At 45.6% G+C, this 20,116-nt stretch overlaps 2 protein-coding genes, 1 non-coding gene and 1 pseudogene across 5 annotated transcripts; 1 reads left to right on the top strand and 3 right to left on the bottom strand.

Annotated features, from left to right (window-relative positions):
• Window positions 1-435: 435 nt before the first annotated feature.
• LOC135625901 (cysteine desulfurase, mitochondrial-like) lies at window positions 436-3,662 on the bottom strand (annotated as a pseudogene).
• Window positions 3,663-4,030: 368 nt separating this feature from the next.
• Window positions 4,031-7,520, bottom strand: LOC135624552 (receptor-like protein kinase 7). 2 transcript variants are annotated; one of them, XM_065128286.1, is made up of 2 exons: window positions 4,793-7,520; window positions 4,031-4,516 (listed from the first exon to the last, which is right to left on the bottom strand). In XM_065128286.1, the coding sequence occupies exons 1-2, from the start codon at window positions 7,392-7,394 to the stop codon at window positions 4,131-4,133; spliced, it is 2,988 nt and encodes a 995-aa protein (XP_064984358.1). In that variant the 5' UTR covers window positions 7,395-7,520; the 3' UTR covers window positions 4,031-4,130. The 2 variants fall into 2 exon arrangements, with proteins under 2 accessions (XP_064984358.1, XP_064984359.1); XM_065128287.1 differs by having other exon boundaries at window positions 4,349-4,524.
• Window positions 7,521-10,545: 3,025 nt separating this feature from the next.
• On the top strand, window positions 10,546-10,618 carry TRNAR-CCU (transfer RNA arginine (anticodon CCU)). Its single transcript has one exon. It is a non-coding gene; the product is annotated as a tRNA-Arg (tRNA).
• Window positions 10,619-13,680: 3,062 nt separating this feature from the next.
• LOC135625983 (acidic leucine-rich nuclear phosphoprotein 32-related protein 2-like) lies at window positions 13,681-17,488 on the bottom strand. Of its 2 annotated transcripts, XR_010492228.1 has the most exons (3): window positions 16,792-17,488; window positions 14,095-14,337; window positions 13,681-13,977 (listed from the first exon to the last, which is right to left on the bottom strand). XR_010492228.1 is itself a non-coding variant. In XM_065131161.1 (2 exons), the coding sequence occupies exons 1-2, from the start codon at window positions 17,449-17,451 to the stop codon at window positions 14,161-14,163; spliced, it is 837 nt and encodes a 278-aa protein (XP_064987233.1). In that variant the 5' UTR covers window positions 17,452-17,488; the 3' UTR covers window positions 13,681-14,160. The 2 variants fall into 2 exon arrangements, 1 of the variants encoding a protein (XP_064987233.1); XM_065131161.1 differs by having other exon boundaries at window positions 13,681-14,337.
• Window positions 17,489-20,116: the final 2,628 nt, after the last annotated feature.

The raw sequence follows: 20,116 nt of genomic DNA, 5'->3' as shown, positions 1-20,116 counted from the left end.
AAAATTTCCAAAGCTTTTTTAGAAAATTCGTCCATAACATTAGAATTACTAGTAGGAACAGTTGCAACTTCATTTCCTCTTTTTCAATGGATGAATCCCTCAGCAATACAAACTTAATTTTACCTCAGAATTATTTTGGAATCACGTGTAAACATATTTTTCTTCCTTCATAAGACAGTACTTGCTTTGAATAGCCTGTTTGGTCTTCTCTCCTAAACTCAAACAAGAGTTCTCAAGGAACTGCTCATGATGCAAGGAAAATTAAAATAAATCAAGACAAACCAAATGTGGCACGTAAAAGATAAGAAGTCAGATTATACCACATATTAGGAACATCCAACTCAGTCTGAGAACCAATCAGACACCTTCACTTTGTGACAAGAGCAGAGCAAGCAGCAGATATCCAACAAACAATATAAAGTATTATCAAAGAACTTATCAGAGAATACTCGACAAGTAGTTAAATATCGATTCGATAACGTAACTTATCAAAGAAGCTAACAATATACTGATCTAATATGTTCAATATCATTAAATAAATTGTAAAAGATATAATATATCTGTACTAGACCAGACAGGTAGATATGGTCAAGAATTGATACATTGGCAACTCATACAGCTAATCCAACTCCTTTCTAGCAGTCAAAGAACATAGCTAACAGTATTCGCATGGACACCGGAAGTTTTCATCATAAGAACTTCTAAAGGCAATCATTTCCCTATCTAATTTGTAACCTATTCGCAGCTCCATCAAAATTCACTTGTTGGAGGTAACTGACAATCGTGCTCATTGGACTATCTTCTTTGCCAACTTTTGGAAGCCTCAGAAACCTCAGAAGCATTAATACAATCTTCAAATAGCTTACAACACAACTGCCTTATACACCACAGAATAATCTTTAACAATATGGGGTGCCACTCAAAACAATTCAGAACATTAGAGGTATTAGCAGGAAGCTGCATCTTGATCGATTTATTTCTCCTCCAACATATTTGAGCAAAGGGGCACTGGACCAAAATATGCAACACAGGTTCCAAATGAGAAGCAAGATTAGCCAACATAGTTTGCTTTGCATAGACTCGATGGATTTTGGTCAGATGATTCCTGAAGAAGCTTATTTCCCTAGGGGTACAAGTATCTCATCATGTTCCTAAATTTTGTTCGGATCATGATTCTCTGCATGTTGAGCTGAGATTGACTAGGAATACTTCCAGCAAAACAACAAAATCATTCAAATCTGTGGAAGAGTGGCAGAATGATGAATCAGAACACAAAACAAATAACAGCTCGCTACAAAATAGAGATCACATTTGTGTAACCGAGAAAATTCAAGACTGCGAGTTAAAAACACCACAACAAACCTCAGAGAAGCAAAAAATATTCAATGACTACAGAAATTTCTTTTGAACATTTGATGTTTAAAAGAAATTCCATCAGATATAAGTACTGGAAGCTAATTTATTAATTTTCTAACAAAACTACTCAATGTAATGATGAAACCATTAATTTATGAGAACCTTACCAGCAGTGAGAAACAGAAACAAATAAACCCTTAGTTAAAGAATTCTTATGTTCACCTTTGTATCTGTATGCTGGCAAACACTTTCTAATCACAATCCAAGTTCCCTACTCTTCAAAGTTCAAACCAAATCCATGTAACTGAACGTAATTGACGTGAATTAATATCCTGTCACATTGAGTTATAATGCTAACAAAACAGGCCCAAATATCAACACATGACCAATCCAACTCGCACATCAACCATCATAGTTTTGGTACTTATTAATGTTTCAGCAATAATATGAACCTCAAGCATCAAGAGTCTCCGAGGCATTTTGTTTTAATAACATTACAAAACCCAAAATAAATACCACTTGTCTTCATACATGCAACTAACTCAGAAAAGCTCAGGATATTACCAAATAACAAGCCATTTGTGTGAAGTTTATGCAAAACCTGAGAAATCCTTATTGCACATGAGGTCCAATGGAATGGTAAGAGTTCTCCATATGTACTAGAAAGATCATCGGGATAATTGATTATGACACACATGCATCCACACATATTTTGACTATAAAAAAGCCCTTTTGAAACCTAAAATTTTAACTAGAGAGGGAATTGTAGGGAACCTGAATATGGGAAGAGAGACAATGTTCATAATCTCCTACCCAGCAGAATCCAAATTCTCATTATTTGTCTTCTCCGTCACCTGAAACTTCGGTTCTTCCTTACTGCTATATATATATGTAGAATACAGTTCATCACCATGAATTTAGTGTTGAGCCCACTGGATGCTTTTGAGATCAATCCCTTCCTCGACCATCTCATAGAGTGGACTCATCTCCCTCAGCTTCTCAACCTGCCTCACTGTCAGCTATATTGCCTTGTCGATCTCGGCCTCTGGTGTGAACCTCCCGATGCCAAATTTGATGGATGTACGTGCCATGTCTTCGTCCTCACCGAGGGCCCTCAGTACATACGAGGGCTCAAGACCGGCACTTGTACAAGCGCTCCCACTTGACACAGCCACCTCCTTCAGCCCCATCAATAGGCTCAAGTTCCCGGGATAGCGGTGCTCCAAACTCCCATTAACCACCACGCCGTCCAGCCTTGCTCTGATGCCATTCAAGAGCCTCTCCTGCAGCGACGAGATGCGGCGGCTGTCGTATTCCATATCCTTCTCCGCGATCTCGCAGGCGGCACCCATCCCGACGGCTAGAGGGGTCGGAACGGTCCCACTCCGGATGCCTCTCTCCTGCCCGCCGCCGCTCATCTGAGGTTCAACCCGGACGCGGGGACGGCGGCGGATGTAGAGGGCGCCTACGCCCTTAGGGCCGTAGATTTTGTGCCCGCTAAGCGACATGAGCCCGATCCCCATCTTTTCGACAACGATGGGGATTTTCCCAAGGGCCTAAGCGGCATCGGTGTGGAAGACAACGCCCTTCTCGCGGCAGATGCGACCGATCTCCTCCAGGGGCTGGACAACGCCAATCTCATTGTTGACGGCCATGACGGAGACGAGGCCGGTGTCGGGACGTTTGGCGGCGCCTAGTTGGTCGACGTCGACGAGGCCATCGGGGCGGACAGGGAGGTAGGTGACATCGAAGCCCTCCTGCTGGAGGTGGCGGCAAGAGTAGAGGACGCACTTGTGCTCGGTCTGGGTGGTGACGACGTGCCGCTTGCGGGCGCGGTGGAAGCGCATTAGGCCCTTGACGGAGATGTTGTTAGATTCGGTGGCGCCCAAGGTGAAGAAGATCTCCTTGGGGATCGCCTGGGCACGGGCGGCCTCGACGCGGACTCAGACTCCCAGCCGTAGAGGTAGGTTCGGGAGTGGGGGTTCCCGAAGCGCGCCAGGTAGAAAGGTAGCATGGCGTCGAGGACGCGAGGATCGACGGGGGTGGTGGCCTGCATGTCGAGGTAGACGGGGCGACCAGAGATCTTGACGCCTTTCATCGAGACGACCCCCGCCTGCTCCTCCGGCTCAACCCCCATAGTTCGAGAAGGGGCCTCCGCGCGCGGCGAAGAAGGCGAACGACGGCAGTGGTCATGGCGGTCGATTTGGCGTAAAGGGTTTCCTTCCGAATCGAGCGGAGATGATGACGGTACGACATATCAGAAGAAAGTAGAAGGTGATGCGGAGGTCAGAAAGCTCTTGAGGTGGAAGGCCAAAAGCGGTGGGAAGCAACGTAACCACGTGTCGCGCATGGATGCGGGGCCCGTTGATGCAACCTTTGCGAACCAAAATTTTAACCAATATGAAATATCAGGTAAAGAATATGATTTTTTGTACGAATCTTAAAAAGGGTGACGTTAGAACGAACGCTCGGGATTTGCTACTAATTATATTATGCTTCATGACGTATATATTATTATGTTTATGGAAGGAAGATTTGCTACTAATTATATTATGGCTTGATTCGATGATATTTGACCAATCAAGATATTGACTCGTGTCCAACATTCAATTTTGACTTGCGATCCAATTTGCAGATGCAGCACATGGCATTTTTAATTACGAGAAGCAAAACCTTGTGTGTGGAGCCGCGATAATATCGTATATTCCTAATCTCATCCAATCTATCATATGTAATATATGTATACATTACATATATCAGTCATCCCTTTGGGATTAATCACCCACAACAGCTTCAGACTCCACCTTCTCGGCCTTGCCACCACCGAACGCGCCACTAAAAGCTCGGCACCTCCCTGCCTCCTCCAGCATTTGGACCACCGCCCTCATCGACGGCCGCGTGGCCGGTAGCCTCGCCGTGCACAGCACCGCAATCCGCAGCACCTTCACGGCCTCCTCCCTCGCCCATTCCGGGATTCGCAAGTCCACCATACCCATCACGCTCTCCCTGTTCCCCATCCTCCTCGACGCCCAGTGGACGATGTCCTTGTTCTCTCCGTACTCCGGCTCTATCGGCTGCCTCCCCGTCACCAGCTCCATCAGCACCACTCCGAAGCTATACACGTCGCTCTTCTCGTTCACCTTCCATGTGTATGCGTACTCTGCACATCTCCAAGGAGAAACAAAAAAGAGTGAGAGCTGGTTGGGTGTGTTTTCAGCTAAAGTCGAAACAGAGAGTTGTTTTATGTTTGAACGCAGGACATGCGAAAAGGAAGGAATAGTCTGTGGTATGTTCCGAAGTCTACCGAGGAATCAAACTGGAAGCCAATCGACATCAGTCTATGATTTGATTCCCTTATGATTCTACTTCACTTTTCATACGTAAAGAAGATTGAGGCATTTGCTGATAGTACGAGACAGTGGCAGTTGACGATCACCTGGGGCAATGTAGCCGTAGGTGCCGGCGATGACGTGCGCGGAGGAGCCCTCCTTCCCTCCTCCTGCCCCGGAGGCGGCGGACTGCAGCACCTTGGCGAGGCCGAAGTCGGCGATGCGGGGCTTGAAGCACTGGTCGAGCAGGATGTTGCTGGACTTCACGTCCCGGTGCAGGATGGGACGGTCCCAGCCGTGGTGAAGGTATTCCAGCCCCCTCGCCGCCCCCACGGCGATCTCGTACCTCTCGTCCCACCCCAGCTCACTCGCCTTCCCCGCCGACGGTCCGTGCAGACGATCCCATAGGCTCCCGTTCGGTAGGTGCTCGTACACCAACAGGCATGATTCCTCGCTCGTTATGCTGCAGTAGAGCTTCACCAAGTTGACGTGCCTCACCGCGCTCAGCGTCGCGATCTCCGCCTCGAACTCCCTCCGCGCCGGCCGCCTCCGCCCCCGCGCCCCCAGTATCGCCGCCGTGCTCCTCTCGTTCGTCCCCCCCACCGGGTCATTCCATATGTGCTTCACCGCCACCACCTCCCCGCTCGCCAGCTCCACGCGGTACACCTCCCCGGAGCCCCCCTTCCCGATGAGGTTGTCCGGCTTGATCGCGTCGACGATCTCCTGCTCATCGAACGTCAGGATCCGGAAGGATTTCAGGTCCCATGATGGGTCCTTGACGACAGCATGGTGGCCGCCGTGCCCGTCGGCTAGGCGCTTCCTGAGGGCGATGTAGAGGCCGAAGCAGGCGAGGATGACAGCAGCGCCGGCGAGGAAGCAAGTGAGGACGACGCGGAGCTCGTCTGAGGAGCCTCTCGTGGTTGCGGGGCACTGCCTGAGCGAGCGGAGGCTGTTGGCCCCGCCGCCCTCGGCGCAGAGACCGGAGTTCCCGGCAAAGCTCCTGTTGTACGCGGCAATGGCGAGCGCCGCTGGGACCGCGCCGGTGAGCTGGTTGTTGGAGAGGTCGAGGGCGGAGAGCTTCAGTGGGGCGAGGCTCACCGGTATCTCGCCCGATAGCTGGTTGTACGACAGGTCCAGCGAATTTAGACTCGTCAGCTGGCCGAGGCTCGCGGGGATTGGCCCAGAGAGGTTATTTGCGGCGAGGCCGACGGAGCTTAACCTGACGCAGGAGCCGATCGCGTTCGGAATCGTGCCGGAGAAGGCGTTGCTTTCAAAATTAAGACTCAGGAGTTGCTTTAGCTCTCCAATGCTCGCAGGAATCTCGCCGTATAACCGGTTGTACGACACGTCTATGTTCACGATAGACGTCACTCCTCCGATCTCCGGTGGCAACTTACCGGAGAACCGGTTTTCATTGAGGTACAGCTGGTACAGAGACTTGGCCTTGCCGATCCCAGCGCCGATCCCGCCTTCGAACTGGTTGACGGCGAGGTCGATTATGTTCAAATTTGGAAGACTCCAGAGCCCGGCGGGAACCACGCCGGAGAGCGAATTCTTGTTCACCCTGAACCGCACCAACGACAAACAGCTGCCGTAGTTTTCCGGGATCTCGCCGGTGAAATTGTTCTCTAGTATCAGAAGCCTAGTCATCGTTCCCCTCCTGCACATGTCCGGCGGGATGCTGCCGGTGAAGAAGTTGGTGGACACGTCGATGAAGTCGAACTTCGCCCAGCTCCCGAGCGTCGGCGGGAGCGTCCCGGTGAGCCGATTGGTGTAGAGCGAGAGGTTCGTGAGATACCGGAACTCCCCGAACTCTGGCGGCACCTCGCCGGAGAGGTCGTTCATGAACAGCTGGAGCGAGACGAGACTCGTCAAGCTCCGGAGCTCCGCGAGGTCGCCCTCCAGTTGATTCATGGACGCGTCGAAGTAGGCCAATCGTGAGAGATTGCCGAACCCAGCCGGGATTCTTCCGGTGAGCGAATTGTTGAAAAGCTCCAGCATCCAGAGCTTGGAGAGCCTCGCGATCTCCGGGGGGATTCCGCCGGTGAGCAAATTGCTGGCAAGCTCGAGATCGACGAGCTCGGTCAAGTTCCCAATCGAGGGCGGGATATCGCCGTGGATATTGCAGGAGGAGAGGAATAACCAGTTGAGCTTGGTCAAGCTCACCACCACCTTCGGGAAGGGACTGGGGTCGAACGAGTTTTCGCCGAGGCTGAGCACCTGGAGCCCGGTGAGGTGGGCTAGGGATCCCCACGGGAACGCGCCGGTGAGGGTGTTGCCGGAGAGATTCAAGACCCGCAGCTCGCTCAGCGGTGCCAGGTCGGGAACGGGCCCGGCGAGGTTGTTGGCAGCGAGGTCAAGGCGGCGGAGGGCAGTGCAGTTGCGGAGGTCAGCAGAGACAGAGCCGGAGAGGGAGTTCAAGCCAAGGGAAAGGGAAGAGAGAGAGGGAAGTCGGCAGAGGGACGCGAAGGATATCTCGCCAGAGATGCCGGCGTCGGTGAGGTCGATCTCGGACACGGAGCCGGTGGAATCACACCTGACTCCGACGAAGCCGCACGCGGGGCTACCCGCATCCCATGATTCGAAGGTACTGCTCTTGGCGGCCGTCAGAGATGCTCGAAACTGCGACAGGATCTGGAGTTCTTCCTCGGGAGTTGCTGTACCTCCTTGGAGGAGGCAGAGCACGAGGAGGAGGAAGAGGAGCTGCATCGGGGGGCGGAGAGAGATTTGCCGCAGATTTCTTTACTACCTTCCACTTCAGAAGATGTGGAGCGACGGATCGCTATGTCCTCGAGAGAGTGGATGAGGCGGCCGCTGCGGCTTTTGTCTTGGAGTGATGGCGGAGGCGGCCACAGGTGAGCGAGTGCGTTGGATACGTGTGCCTTTGTTGGCCGCCGCGTTTGACTTCGGGGATTTCTCGTCGCGTCACGTGGGTCATTCCTTTTGAAGCATACAATAACTTACCCTACCCACGCACCTCATGAATGGACCCAGGTGCGTCCGCTGTGGGGCCGACCGTCACTCCATTCACGGAGTAAGTAGGTGAGCGAGTAAACAATGTTGCTGTGGCAAAAACCCAGCTCGCTTACTCGAACGAGCAAGACCCTCCATCATCATCAATTATCGTGCAAAGGCCGTCCGAAGACAAAAATATTAAGATCACTAATGGCGATGATGTACTCACGTGAAGGGATGTCGACGCCTGGGGCCAAAACAATTGGTTGCGCATGAGTCTCGTTTCCGCGTCATCGACTGACGTGTGATGTGAACGTGTGCAGATTCATCGACCGACACCCCACCTGGTGTCGCATTGGTCGACAGGCACTGGACCCCGCACTTCCATACTCGCGTCGGTGGCGATCGAGGCGCAACACCTGGACCTGACCCCATGTGAATGTGGCTCGTGAGAATGTGAGACCGGAATACTACATAGGTTCGACTACATATGATAGGGGTAATAATGGCGGCATGACGTGTCACGACGTCGGCCTCACCTAGGCGCCACTCTGCCCAACGAGGAGGGCAATAACGTTGACTCGACACGCGCTGACGTCATCCGCTCTCAGGCAACGACTTCCGACCCCACGCGCTTGACCACGACAGGGGAGGACAACGATCGACCCTCGCCTATACCCTACGACAGTTCGGTTCTCCACGCAACATCAATAGCAATGTCAGACGCCATCAGAGGTACGATCCTGCCTTCCGCAGGCAAGCACATCGGGTAACGCTAAACTACCCGCAGGTAAGCACATCAGGTAACCCTAAACTACCCTATAAATACCCCCGAGTTCTAAACGAAAGGGGAGGAGACTTCTTCATAGGAAAAACTCCCTTCCACATCATCTGACTTAATTGTCGGATGGGTCGGGCTGAGCTTCTGACCCGACCTGTGTGCAGGAACGAAGGTGATGTCGCACCTTCCAGGCGTCGCGGCGAGGCTTCACCCCCACGCTACATCCCATCCGGACCGCTATGACCGACCACCCCAGCTGCCCCGAGGAGCGTCGCGTCGGATCCCCGCGCATTCGGATCCGAACCAAACCGCATCGACCCCGAAGCCACGACATACAGTTGTTTCCCGCGACAACATAGACATTAATTCAGAGACAAGAGGAGCTCCGCAAAGGCGGGTCAAATGATGGGTAGATGAGTGGTGCATGGGGCCCTACGAATCCTCGTTTCTCGCATGCGAATCTTCTTGACCCCCCCTGTCACTGCTCATTATGGTGAATCCACAATCCTAAGCTAGAAAGCCAATGTGGTGGTGGTCAAAGTGGGAGTGTGGTCAAAGGATTTAGGGTTGGGGAAGATATGGCCACTGATGCTGCCATTTAGCTCTTGGAGGATTTGATATGGCTGGTAAGTGGAGGAGATGTATTGACACATTCACTTGTTATGTTATGCTTTTGTGGTGACACCAGCCAAATTATTGCTCTCAAGATTTGGCATGCCTAATGGTGATGATTCTATTGACAATGATGTGTTTGTTAAGTTGAAATTAATAAGCTTATGTTGGTATGTTCGGAATTTGAATAAAGAAAATTCATGAATTTGTTGAAAACTAAATAGCAAAGAAGGGCTTATTATTATTCTTTTGGACATTGGTTACCATTTTTTGTTTTTATTTTAACTTATTCAATCAAATTATATTCATGCCTCTCTGATATCATATTAGATTTATTATTATTATTATTATTATTATTATTATTATTATTATTATTTAAGGGAGTTGAGTTTTACTATGATTGGTCAAGATTAAAAGTTTATGTTGTTAAATTATGGACAAAACCTATTATTATATATGAGACTCTTTTAGTCTTTAGAGATTTTTCTTTTTAGTTCATCACATTTTTATATCATACATGAATATTTTTAAATGATAAGTGATAAATAATCTTGAGACATACTCTATTATTAGTAGTACAGTCCATAAACATTCATTAGACCTAAGTTGTCTTATTATAAACTTGACTTCCATAAGCTTAGTCGTCTCCAATTGGATTTCTTATCAGTACTTGATTGCAAATTTATGGTGCTTTTTGTTCCGACAATTAGGAATTAAGATCTATGTGGAGTCAATGATGCTATACAAAGTGCGGTCACCACTTGAGTCAATGATTCATATCGTCCAATGTGAGATTGGCACTGCTAACACGTTCGTTGACTTGGTCAAAATGTTTCGTTGACCAAACTTTGACCAGAGCTTGGGGTACGTTTGGAGCATTTTGCCGTAGTTGGGTTGGTTCTCCGCAAACTTCCCGAGGTGATGTGAGATGATCTCCGCCAACAATCCTTGAGGTTGATGATTTATCAACCTTCAAAGATTAAGAGTAGCGAAAGTTTTCTAATGTTTTTGGGTCACCTAATATTATTTTATTATTAATTTTAAAGATTCAACTTTCGAGCTATTCATAGATATAACATTTAGAGATGAAGATGATAAGTTCAACAAAGGACCCTATTACATACGGATATTCTCGATAAATGATCCTTTGATATTTAAATAAGTAAATATTCAAAAAAATATATAATACTTTAAATAGATTCAAGAAAACAACTACAACCTTTTATAATAAGACAAGATCATCATTGAATTAAAGATAAAATATATGAGATAAATTAATTACTTTATCGTATGAAGAATTACTTATATTTATTATTTTACCTTATAGCATTATTAGATAGATTATTTCATTAGACATCTTTTTCACTTTGGAAAAAATAGATGGAGATTGATTGAGTAAAAATATTCCATATTTATTATCTATAATATGATAAATAATTTAAGAGTTGTTGGTGATGAAATGGTTATTTATTAATCATATAATTATAAAATTATCAGAAATTAAGACGTAAAGCGCCTGTAGCTCAGTGGATAGAGCGTCTGTTTCCTAAGCAGAAAGTCGTAGGTTCGACCCCTACCTGGCGCGATTACTTTTTTGTATTTATATTATATCATCATCTTTAAATTTATCACTGAGATCATTTATTTTCATGAGAAAACAACTCATTATCTAAATCAATGTATACTATATATTTTATAAGATATATCTTTTGGGGGAGGATCGTTAATTAGTATATAAGCAATCAAAGAAAGAGCTCTGTTTGTGCACTCCAAATCGAATAAGAGGAAAAAGAATAACCTTTCGGTGAGCTCTTATGTTTATTACTCTCAGAAAACATGAGAGCTCACAAGTTTATGTTGATATGCTTCACATGATACACTATGAGAGGAAGAGAAAACCTTGAAACCAATAAAAAATAATAATCTTAGAAATTAACAATCAAAAAGTCTATAGAATATTATTGTGGTCCGATACTCATTGCATAAATACTATCAAATTTATAATTATAAATTAATTATTTAATATTAATATATTTAAATAATTAATTAAAAAATATGAAAAAAATTATTTTGTATATCATAATCCAAAACCAAGTAATAATTATCCTAAGATGAAGACTTATGGGGCGTATGAATTTCCATGAATAGAAATGACGAAGAAAAGCTTCGTAAATTAGTCATGAGAAAAAGGAAACAATTGACTAAACGATAACAAAATCAAATTATTATTAAAACAAATGAGACGATTAATGATAATAAAATGTAATATTAGAACTAGAGATTTTTGAGTTTTCTTCCCCTGATTTCTAGAAATTCTCATAGAATTTCATAAATTAGTAAGTAAAATAATAGTAAAAAAAAAAAAAAAAAAATTGATCCTAACATGCAATACCAATAGAAGATTTCAACCTCTCACTGCAAATGGAACTCATATGAAAGAGATAAAGTGAACCAAATAATTGAGTGTGTATCTTTTAATGGGAATCTATTTTTAAGGGATAAATAACAAAGACGGTTAAACTGCATGATCTAAACATAATAATAATTATCATTAGAAGCGGCAAAAAGCTTCATAGTAGCAGTGGTTGTAAAGCAACAGCCGGTTGAAGTCTTTCATCAGTAGAATTGCGTACCAGTGCTACTACAGCTTAGGATGTTCTGTGCACACACTCCATTGCAAGCAGAAGCAGAGCAAGTTGCAGTTCATGGTCGAGTAAAGCTATGGAAGAAGAAGATAGCAAGGACAGAGATCAATTACTCTTCTTTATTGGTGCCAAGAAGAAGATAGCTTAAGAGGAGGTTAACGCAGCAGCGGCCGGGGGTGGCACCGGAGCGAGGGTGCTGATGTAGGGCACGTACTTGGCACCGCGGACGTCGTCCCAGGTGGGCCAGCCAAACGCCGCCGCCACGCGCACCCGCTTGGTCGCCAAGTTAACGCCCACCACTCTTCCCTCCACCCAAAGCAGAACCTCCAGTTCGCCGCCCTGGAACCTCATGGGCCATGGCCGCTTCTTGAACACCAACTGGCCACCCGCCTCTACCTCCCACGCCTCCTCCTCCACCACCTCCTCCTCCGAATTTGTGTTCCATCTTTTCTTCAAGTCCATGGATGCCACCAGTGCCCACTGGTCGGACTTTGGCAGCAGCTTGTGGACCTGCACCACCTCCTCGGTCACGGCGGTGCAGAACAGCCGACCGCCGTCGCCCATCTGGCCGATCTCCCACCGAACCTCTACCGCGTAATTCATTGGCCAATGCACCATTCGGACACTGTCCTTCGCCGGGTCGTACCCGACCACCGTGAGCATCGTCGTCCGCCAGTATGCCACGCCGCCGCCGGCGATGCCGGAGTCCGGGAGCAGGCACTCCGCCGCGCACACCTCGTTGGAGGTCCACCAGCCGCCGGCCGACGACGAGAAGGCCTGGAATCCGAAGATTCCCGAACTGGCCCCGCTGATCCTGAAGCTGATCACGATGGTGTAGTCAGAGCGAAAGTTGTAGACGCCGGGGACGAAGATGAGGACGGCGGCGGGTTCGGGACCGGGGTTGTGGGGCGGGCGGGGGACGGCGGCCCAGGCGGCGGTAGCCGGGTTGCACACGAAGAAGTCGCCGGAGGAGGGGGCGTAGCAGAGGAGGAGGCCGTTGGAGGAGGAGCAGACTGCGATGGGAGATACGGGGAAGAAGGAGAGGGTGGGGTCGGGGAGGACGTGGGCGGGGGCCGGGGGGAAAGGCACATAGGCGACGGAGGCGTCGACGGACGATCCGAAGAAGACGCCGGCGATGGAGCGGTGGGAGCGAGACTGGGTATGGGCGAAGATGGGGGAGGAGACGTGGCGGGCCCAGGAGCGGGAGACGGCGCGGAGGCGGAGGATGGAACTGGCGGGAAGAAGGAAGAGGGCGTGGTCGCGGACGGCGTCGGCGAGGGGCTTGTGGATCTCGTAGTGGATGAGTTTGATCCGGGCGAGGAGGCGCTTGCGGGCGGCCGCTCGGTTGCGGCGGACGAGGTATTGGACGTCGTCGTAGGACTCTGCCGCCTCGGCGCCGCGCTTGTCTGCGGCGTCGTTGTCGCCATCATCGGTATCGGCGTGGTGATCGTCGTCGCCTTCGGGGCGATCGGGAAGTAAAAGTTGGGAAGAAGACTCCATGGCTCTCCCGAGTCGTGCTGGTCTTCGCCCTGCTTCCTTTCGATCGCTTAACGAAGAAGTCAGTGCCTAGTGGAAGCGGGCGGGCGGGCGGGTATTAGGAATCCACCTTCTCTTATCTTGTATACTAACCATCGTGACCATTACGCCGTAGGTTTTAACCGGTCAACATACCTCAACTCGGTCTGCATTCCTTTTCTTACATTTATCTAAAATTATCTATATTTATAATAAATATATATATACATATACATATGTATATATATATACATATATATACATATACATATGTATATATATATATACACATATGTATATATATATATATATGTATATATAAATATATATATATAAATATATATATATATATATATATATATTCTATTGCCATATCGGGATTGTAATTTTAGGTAATGTACAAAAATGGACCTATATAGCGTATACGGTAACATCAACCCTTTATTTATGATAATTATGTATTAGGATTCCTAATATAAAAAGTAAATAACAGGATAACGTACTGCTAATACTAATTAATGTTCAATACTAATTAATACATATTAGAAGGGTCTCTTTGGAAGAAGCAAACAGAGGCTTTATAATACGTTACAAATACAAAGGTATTGCTCAAAACATAATATGTATGGTAGATGACATATATTATTACCTACTAGAATATATTTCATATGATGTGGCTGTGACATGGAGTACTCCAAAAGCCAACAAGCTCGTCTTGCAAGTTCTTATGCAGGTCATGAGTTGATCCGCTCATCGTCCTCGGTGTTCACGTTACAGCGCCATACTGAATAAAGAAGAATAAGAAGCCAGGAAAGACTAATAATAATTATAGAACAATAATTCTGTCAATTAAAATTTAATATTAGTGATGCTTAACAAAATCATAACTTTGTCAATGAACCTCTCAAAAACCTCATCTCGGTAGATACTCTCCATTTTTGCAGCAGCCACAGGTTCACATAATTTTTCATGGGTCATCGTCCCTCTCCCTCTCCCTCTCCCTCTTCTTGGAAGATTTATGTTGAAGGACACCATTGTTTTGATGCTTCACCTGATCATGCTCACCACCGGGGCCATTTTTGCTTCCTCCATTTGCATTTTTATTTTTATGCTCTGCATTGGCTGTTCCATTGTTGCCCTCATCCTGGGATTAAGAATTTTAGAATTAGGAAAAGCAAAACAGCAGTGTGCCGAATTCCCATACGTGCCGTGAGAGTATATCCTTTCGGTTTGCTGGGTTGGTCTTTACATTTGTTATAATTATGCAGATGCACATAGGAAACATCTAACAAATGAACTTATGATAGAAAAAGCATCGAACCAAAGATAAGCACAAGTAATAAATAAGGAGCAGCAGCATACTATTGCAATCTGGTGGAATAGTAATCACAAGAACATTAGATAAGAGAACAAACTACGATAGCGAACCACACAATATAAGCATTAATCTGGCAGAGAGATGCCAGAGGCTAAGTGAATGTTTTGCATATCGAACCTATTAGGCGAAGGACATCTCTGTTGAAACTGGTAATATGAATGCCTAAAACCACATTAATACAAGAAACTGTGCATTTAGAAGCAGTGATAAACTTGGCCAAATAAATCAAAAGAATTACAATTCATCTTCACCCTAGTCTCTGAGGTCAGCTAAATGGATTCCCCCTGCCCTCTCGTACTTTTTAAGCTTGTCTGGTTCATGTGTCATGACATCCTTACTGTTTCTTAATCCTTACTGTTTCGCTAGTTTGCCACTGAATTTGCATAAACTTTATCTCACCAGCAAATTTTTAGAATTTAAGCACAATTGACACAAACAGACACCAAAAAAAGAAGAAAAAAAATCTTAATTGTTCCTGTCGCAGTTATTTACTCGAGATTTGAGAACATTTCAAACAAGACAGACTACCTGGCCCACTATCCTACGCAAAGTAGAATAAGATTAATAGGTTTAAGATAGGTTTAGGTAGGTAACTGGTCCAAATTGAGTCAATTAGGAGCCTGATTTTAGCCAACCAATTTAGTCCATATGAAAGGTTATCAATTGGTTTGGAAATTTGTGGTTACATACACAGGCCACAAGTTTGTCTTGTCATCTAATTGCTATGGCTATATTAGTTCATAGTTTCGATTGAGTGAAAGTTTAAGAAGTTTTATAGTATTTCATCTGTTGTTTAAGAATAAGGACCTAAAGGTAAAGGCAAACGGGATTGTGGTAATCCTAAGACTGGCTAAAAGAGCATGGCCTGTATGATGTTTTTGGTGAAAATAAAGGATTTGGCCATGAGGCTGCTGGTCTTGTGTTTTTCCTCCATTCTTCTCTCTTCTTCTACTCACTACTGTACCCTCAGGCCTCAAAATCTGAACTTAAATCCTATGAGCCTCATGGTTAATCTTTACTCCAAGCCTACCAGCTCAACTCTATTTCAATCACTGCCTCCGTGCTTTCAAATTTCACTGAAAACTCAACTGGATCTGCTTAGACTCTTCATAACCATGCGGCTTCAATTGACTACCTACCGTGCATGAATACTGTAATTTATTCAATAGATCCCAACAAGACATATTTGCAGTTCTACAATGGATCAAAATTCAAACACCCTGTAGTAGTGCTTCCCTTCTGAAACCCTCATTTAACCTTTAGATACTCATGGCAACGTAACAAGGGTACTGGCACAATTCATGCAAAATGTAAAAGGATCTGACACTCCGACAACCACCCACACCCATTAATCATGCCCAACGCAGTCAATAGCCAGTGCAACTTAGACAGGAAAATCCAAAACCAAACCAAGCTCAATTGGTGGGCTTCGGCTGAGATGCTTTGGTAGGCCCCTTGAGCATAAACTGACTCAAATTTGGACTGAGACCAAATTCAAGCATCAGGGGACCCTACCCAACCTACAGTGTAGTGTTGGCCCATTCAAGTCCAACACTAATTTAGTATTCTACAAACTTTAATCCCATTATCTCTCTGCATGATTCTATCCCTTTGTATCTCATTCTTCTGTCATTCATCACCAACTAATGGCCATAATTTCCCCAGTGGCATCCAATCCTACTGACATTTGAACCACCTCTCGCTGTTGTAACCTTGGAGAATACCCTCCTGACGCACTTGCCCTATCACTGGTGTCACTGGTATGCTGACAAGCATCACTGTTGCAACTTGGTACTGATTCCTGAAAGGAGAAATAACATAAAGGATTGCACTGCAATGGGATATGGTAGTGTCGTAGCCATAACGACAGATTCGAAGCTCATAAATACTCTATCCTGAAGGATCTGTCAGGGAATGTAGCATGAAAGCAACAGATATTTGCAGACATTTATAGAAGAAAAACTAATTCTTGGGGGTATCAGTGATTCTACGAGTATATGCCTTATACAGCCATCCTTAAGATTTATATATCTATGTGGGGAAAAGAATATTGCGCAAAAAACATATTTTTGCGCATATCCATGCTCCAGATTTTTAGAAGCTTAGAGTTTGCAGAAACCACTGCTTCACTTTGATCTCTAATATACAGCACAACAACAACAAACAAGAAAATTTCATTGTATCACATTAGAATGCATAAAAAACAAAGCATCAACTTACCTCGATTCCATTCTGCTCATCTCCTTCGTCCTCCTCGTCCTCATCTGATTCTTCTCCTTCTTCATCTCCATCGTCGCCTTCTTCTTCTTCTTCCTCGTCTACAATTTCGTCGTCTTCATCCTCCTCATCATCACCCTCTTCTTCCTCTTCATCTTCCTCCTCCTCATCGTCAGTCTCCGTCCGCTCATTCCCATTGGCGTCTGCCTTATCCAAATACTTCAGAGATCCGAACAAGCCGAAAACTTTGGATCGGTACCCCTCAATCTTGGTCACCGGGCACTCATATAGGTCCAGCGACTCCAGCCGGAGCTTTGCAAGCGGGGCGAGGTCCTCGACCGACGCGATGCGGTTGTTAGAGAGGTCGAGGTCGCGGAGGGCGTCAAGCCGGGCATCGACCAGGGCGTGGAGCCCGCCGACGATGCGGTTGTCGGAGAGGACGAGCCGGCGGAGAGCCGGAAGGCAGGGAAAGCCGTCGAGGGAGGAGAGACGAACGTTGGCGACGGAAAGGTGCTCCAGGGCGGCGAGCCTCCCCTCAAAGAAGGACGGCGGCGGTAGGCGGCCGCTGGGGCACTTCACGGCGCAATCGAGCGTGAGGGCCCGCGGCGGCTCCGACCTCCCCTTCAGCGCCGCCGCTACGGCACGCTCCCACGCTTCGGTCATCGCTGTACGGAACGGAGTCAGACACCGAAACCTCAAACCCTATTCGAGGGTTTTGCGGGAAAACAAGAGGAGAGTACAAATTCATAGAACCGAACCGGTTGGTTCGGTCGACAAAATTGATGAACCGGCTCGAGATTCGGATAAGTTCAATTAAAATTCATAAGTATTTTATGATTCCCGAAGTCAATATCCTAAAAATATGATAAATCCTAGAATGAGATTGAGTCATTGTAAAAGAAAAAATATCTTAAAAATTAGAGCTTGAGTCTTATATATATATATATATATATATAATAATAATAAAATATTCCTCACATTTTATTTTTCCGGATCTATATATATATATATATATATATATATATATATATATATATATAGATCGGGAAAAATAAAATGTGAGGAATATTTTATGTGCTTTCTTTGTAGGGTATTAGAGAGGGGAGAAAAAAATTTATTTAAGAAAAAAATAAATAAAGAGTGATTCATTATATTATTTTTTTAATAATAATAAAAATTAATTTTTCATAGATTTAGGCAGGAAGTTGTGAACCACATTAAATCTAAATCTTACATTGATTTTTTGATATATATTTTATTTATTGATATCTAAGTTTCTTTTTTGATTTTGGAGTTTTGATATATATTTTATTTATTGACAAAGAAAAATAATAAAATATAAAAGGGAGATTTTTATTCACCTTGAGCATGAACAAATTAATGATACTTCCTTTGACTTGTTCTTAGAAAAAATCAAAATAATTAGATAATTATTAAGTATATCGATGCTAAATGTCTAATATCTAATGTCAAACATAGCTGTTGACTTTATCACTTGCAGTGCAGGAACTACACACAGTAAAAGGAAGCATCACAAGATGAAACGAGTGCAAGATTAGGCTTTGCATCAAACAAGCAAGAGTTCAACATGTAGCCAGTTGCCCATCCAAATCCAGCTTGACTTGGTCAACCTTGCTCCATTAAGCAACCAACGAGCAGGTCTGTTGATCTCCCTATAAATGTTCATATATTGCAGCACATCGACAACTACAGTGCAAATTGTTGTATGGATAAAGAAAGCAAGGAAAAAAGACAATGATAAGCACTGTCATATATTAATTCTCTGGATCAGTTTTGTATGTGGTACCGTTAAGCAAGCAATTAGATCTTCCCTAAAGAGCATAGAAGTCACTTGAAGGAGCACTAAGAATCATGAGAAGGTACACAGGTTGGATTTCCTGGTGAGGAGGGGTCTCCGCTGGGCCTCAGAAAGGAGATGATAGATTCTGTGGAACCACGAGAAGAAGAAGAAGAAGAAGAAGAAGAAGAAGAAGAAGATTGCTTCGCCATCCTGAGAGAAGAGGGGGTGAGCAGCGGCAAGCATGTTGGCAATGTCATCATCCTTCTTCAAGGGCATCGTCTACGTATCATCTGGAGTTACGAGGATCCAACAGTTTCCTCACAGAGTTGCTTTTCCGGATTGAGATTCAAGCACTTTCTGCATCCTCGTGCAATCTTCGGCATTTGCAGGTGTGAGAAGCTCCGAAAGCTACTGATATGTATCTTCCAGAGTCACTGTCTTTCCGTGGAAGGTAAGTTTACAAGAACAAGACATTGAAGATTGTCATGACACCCTCGAGTTGCCTACCTAAGGGTTGAAAAGGTTGACAAACTTTAGTATGCTGTGTGGCTTTTAGCAACAAATGAGTAATATCCGTGGTATTTGGTGTTCTTGGAGATGTCATCTCAAAAGTTACTAAACTATATCTCTATAAAAAAAAGGGCCGAGTCATCCCTCCTACTATGCGATGATGTGGGAGAGGTTGTTTGGACCGCCCAGTTCGAGTCTGTCCCCTCTATCGATCTTCATAGACGATAGTCCATCAGAGATCGTTCGAATCTGTCATCTTAATGGACAAAATGTCAAAAGGTAGGACGTTGAAATCGTTACAAATGATTCCCTCGATCGGTCAAGTATAAAAGTCAACCCAATATCAGTCCAAGGGTCAAACCTCTCTCCAAGAAGCATCTTACACTCGGTACCACTCGAGAAACTAATTTAAATGTTGAAGGAATCGGATCAAATAACTCTCTCCAGACTTACCTTTGTGTAGGAATTCACCATAGATTCCACCTCAGCCCAATCTTGGGATCATCATGGATACTTTGAAGTCACTCGAAGATTATTTTGGACACCTTAATATCGTACCAAACGTCTCCTAGGATTGCAACGAGGATTTCTTATATTCGTACACCTTTACGTCATAGTCGAGGAGTCGGCATGGCTTGATTCTATTCCGAATGTCCAAGGTTGCTCGCGTGAGAACTTTGGTGGCCGAGGAGGACATCGAGTCAGGTTGAATCGAGAAGGTCACCACCTGCTTCTACGTCGCCAACCCCTGCACTTAGGTCGAGGTCAGGAGGGAGTTTTTCCAACTCGACCTCTTCGAAGCTTAAGTTAGAGTGGAGTTAAATTAAGGAAAGTATTATCCTGAAAAGGTCCCCTTGGCGTCGGCCAGGCGATGGCCTCTTATACTTGTACATGGGAGTCGATTGTACTTTGTTCATTAATGGTCGTCGACTCTCTTAGGCGATCGGCCCATACCTCTTGTGCGGTCGTTGGTCGTAGTGTGCAGGATGGCACCGAGCGATATCGTCTCGAGCTTTT

Source organism: Musa acuminata, chromosome BXJ2-10, assembly GCF_036884655.1.
Source record: "Musa acuminata AAA Group cultivar baxijiao chromosome BXJ2-10, Cavendish_Baxijiao_AAA, whole genome shotgun sequence".
Lineage (NCBI taxonomy): Eukaryota > Viridiplantae > Streptophyta > Magnoliopsida > Zingiberales > Musaceae > Musa > Musa acuminata.
Note: the sequence above shows the minus strand (reverse complement) of the source record. Positions and strands in the feature narration are given on the sequence as shown.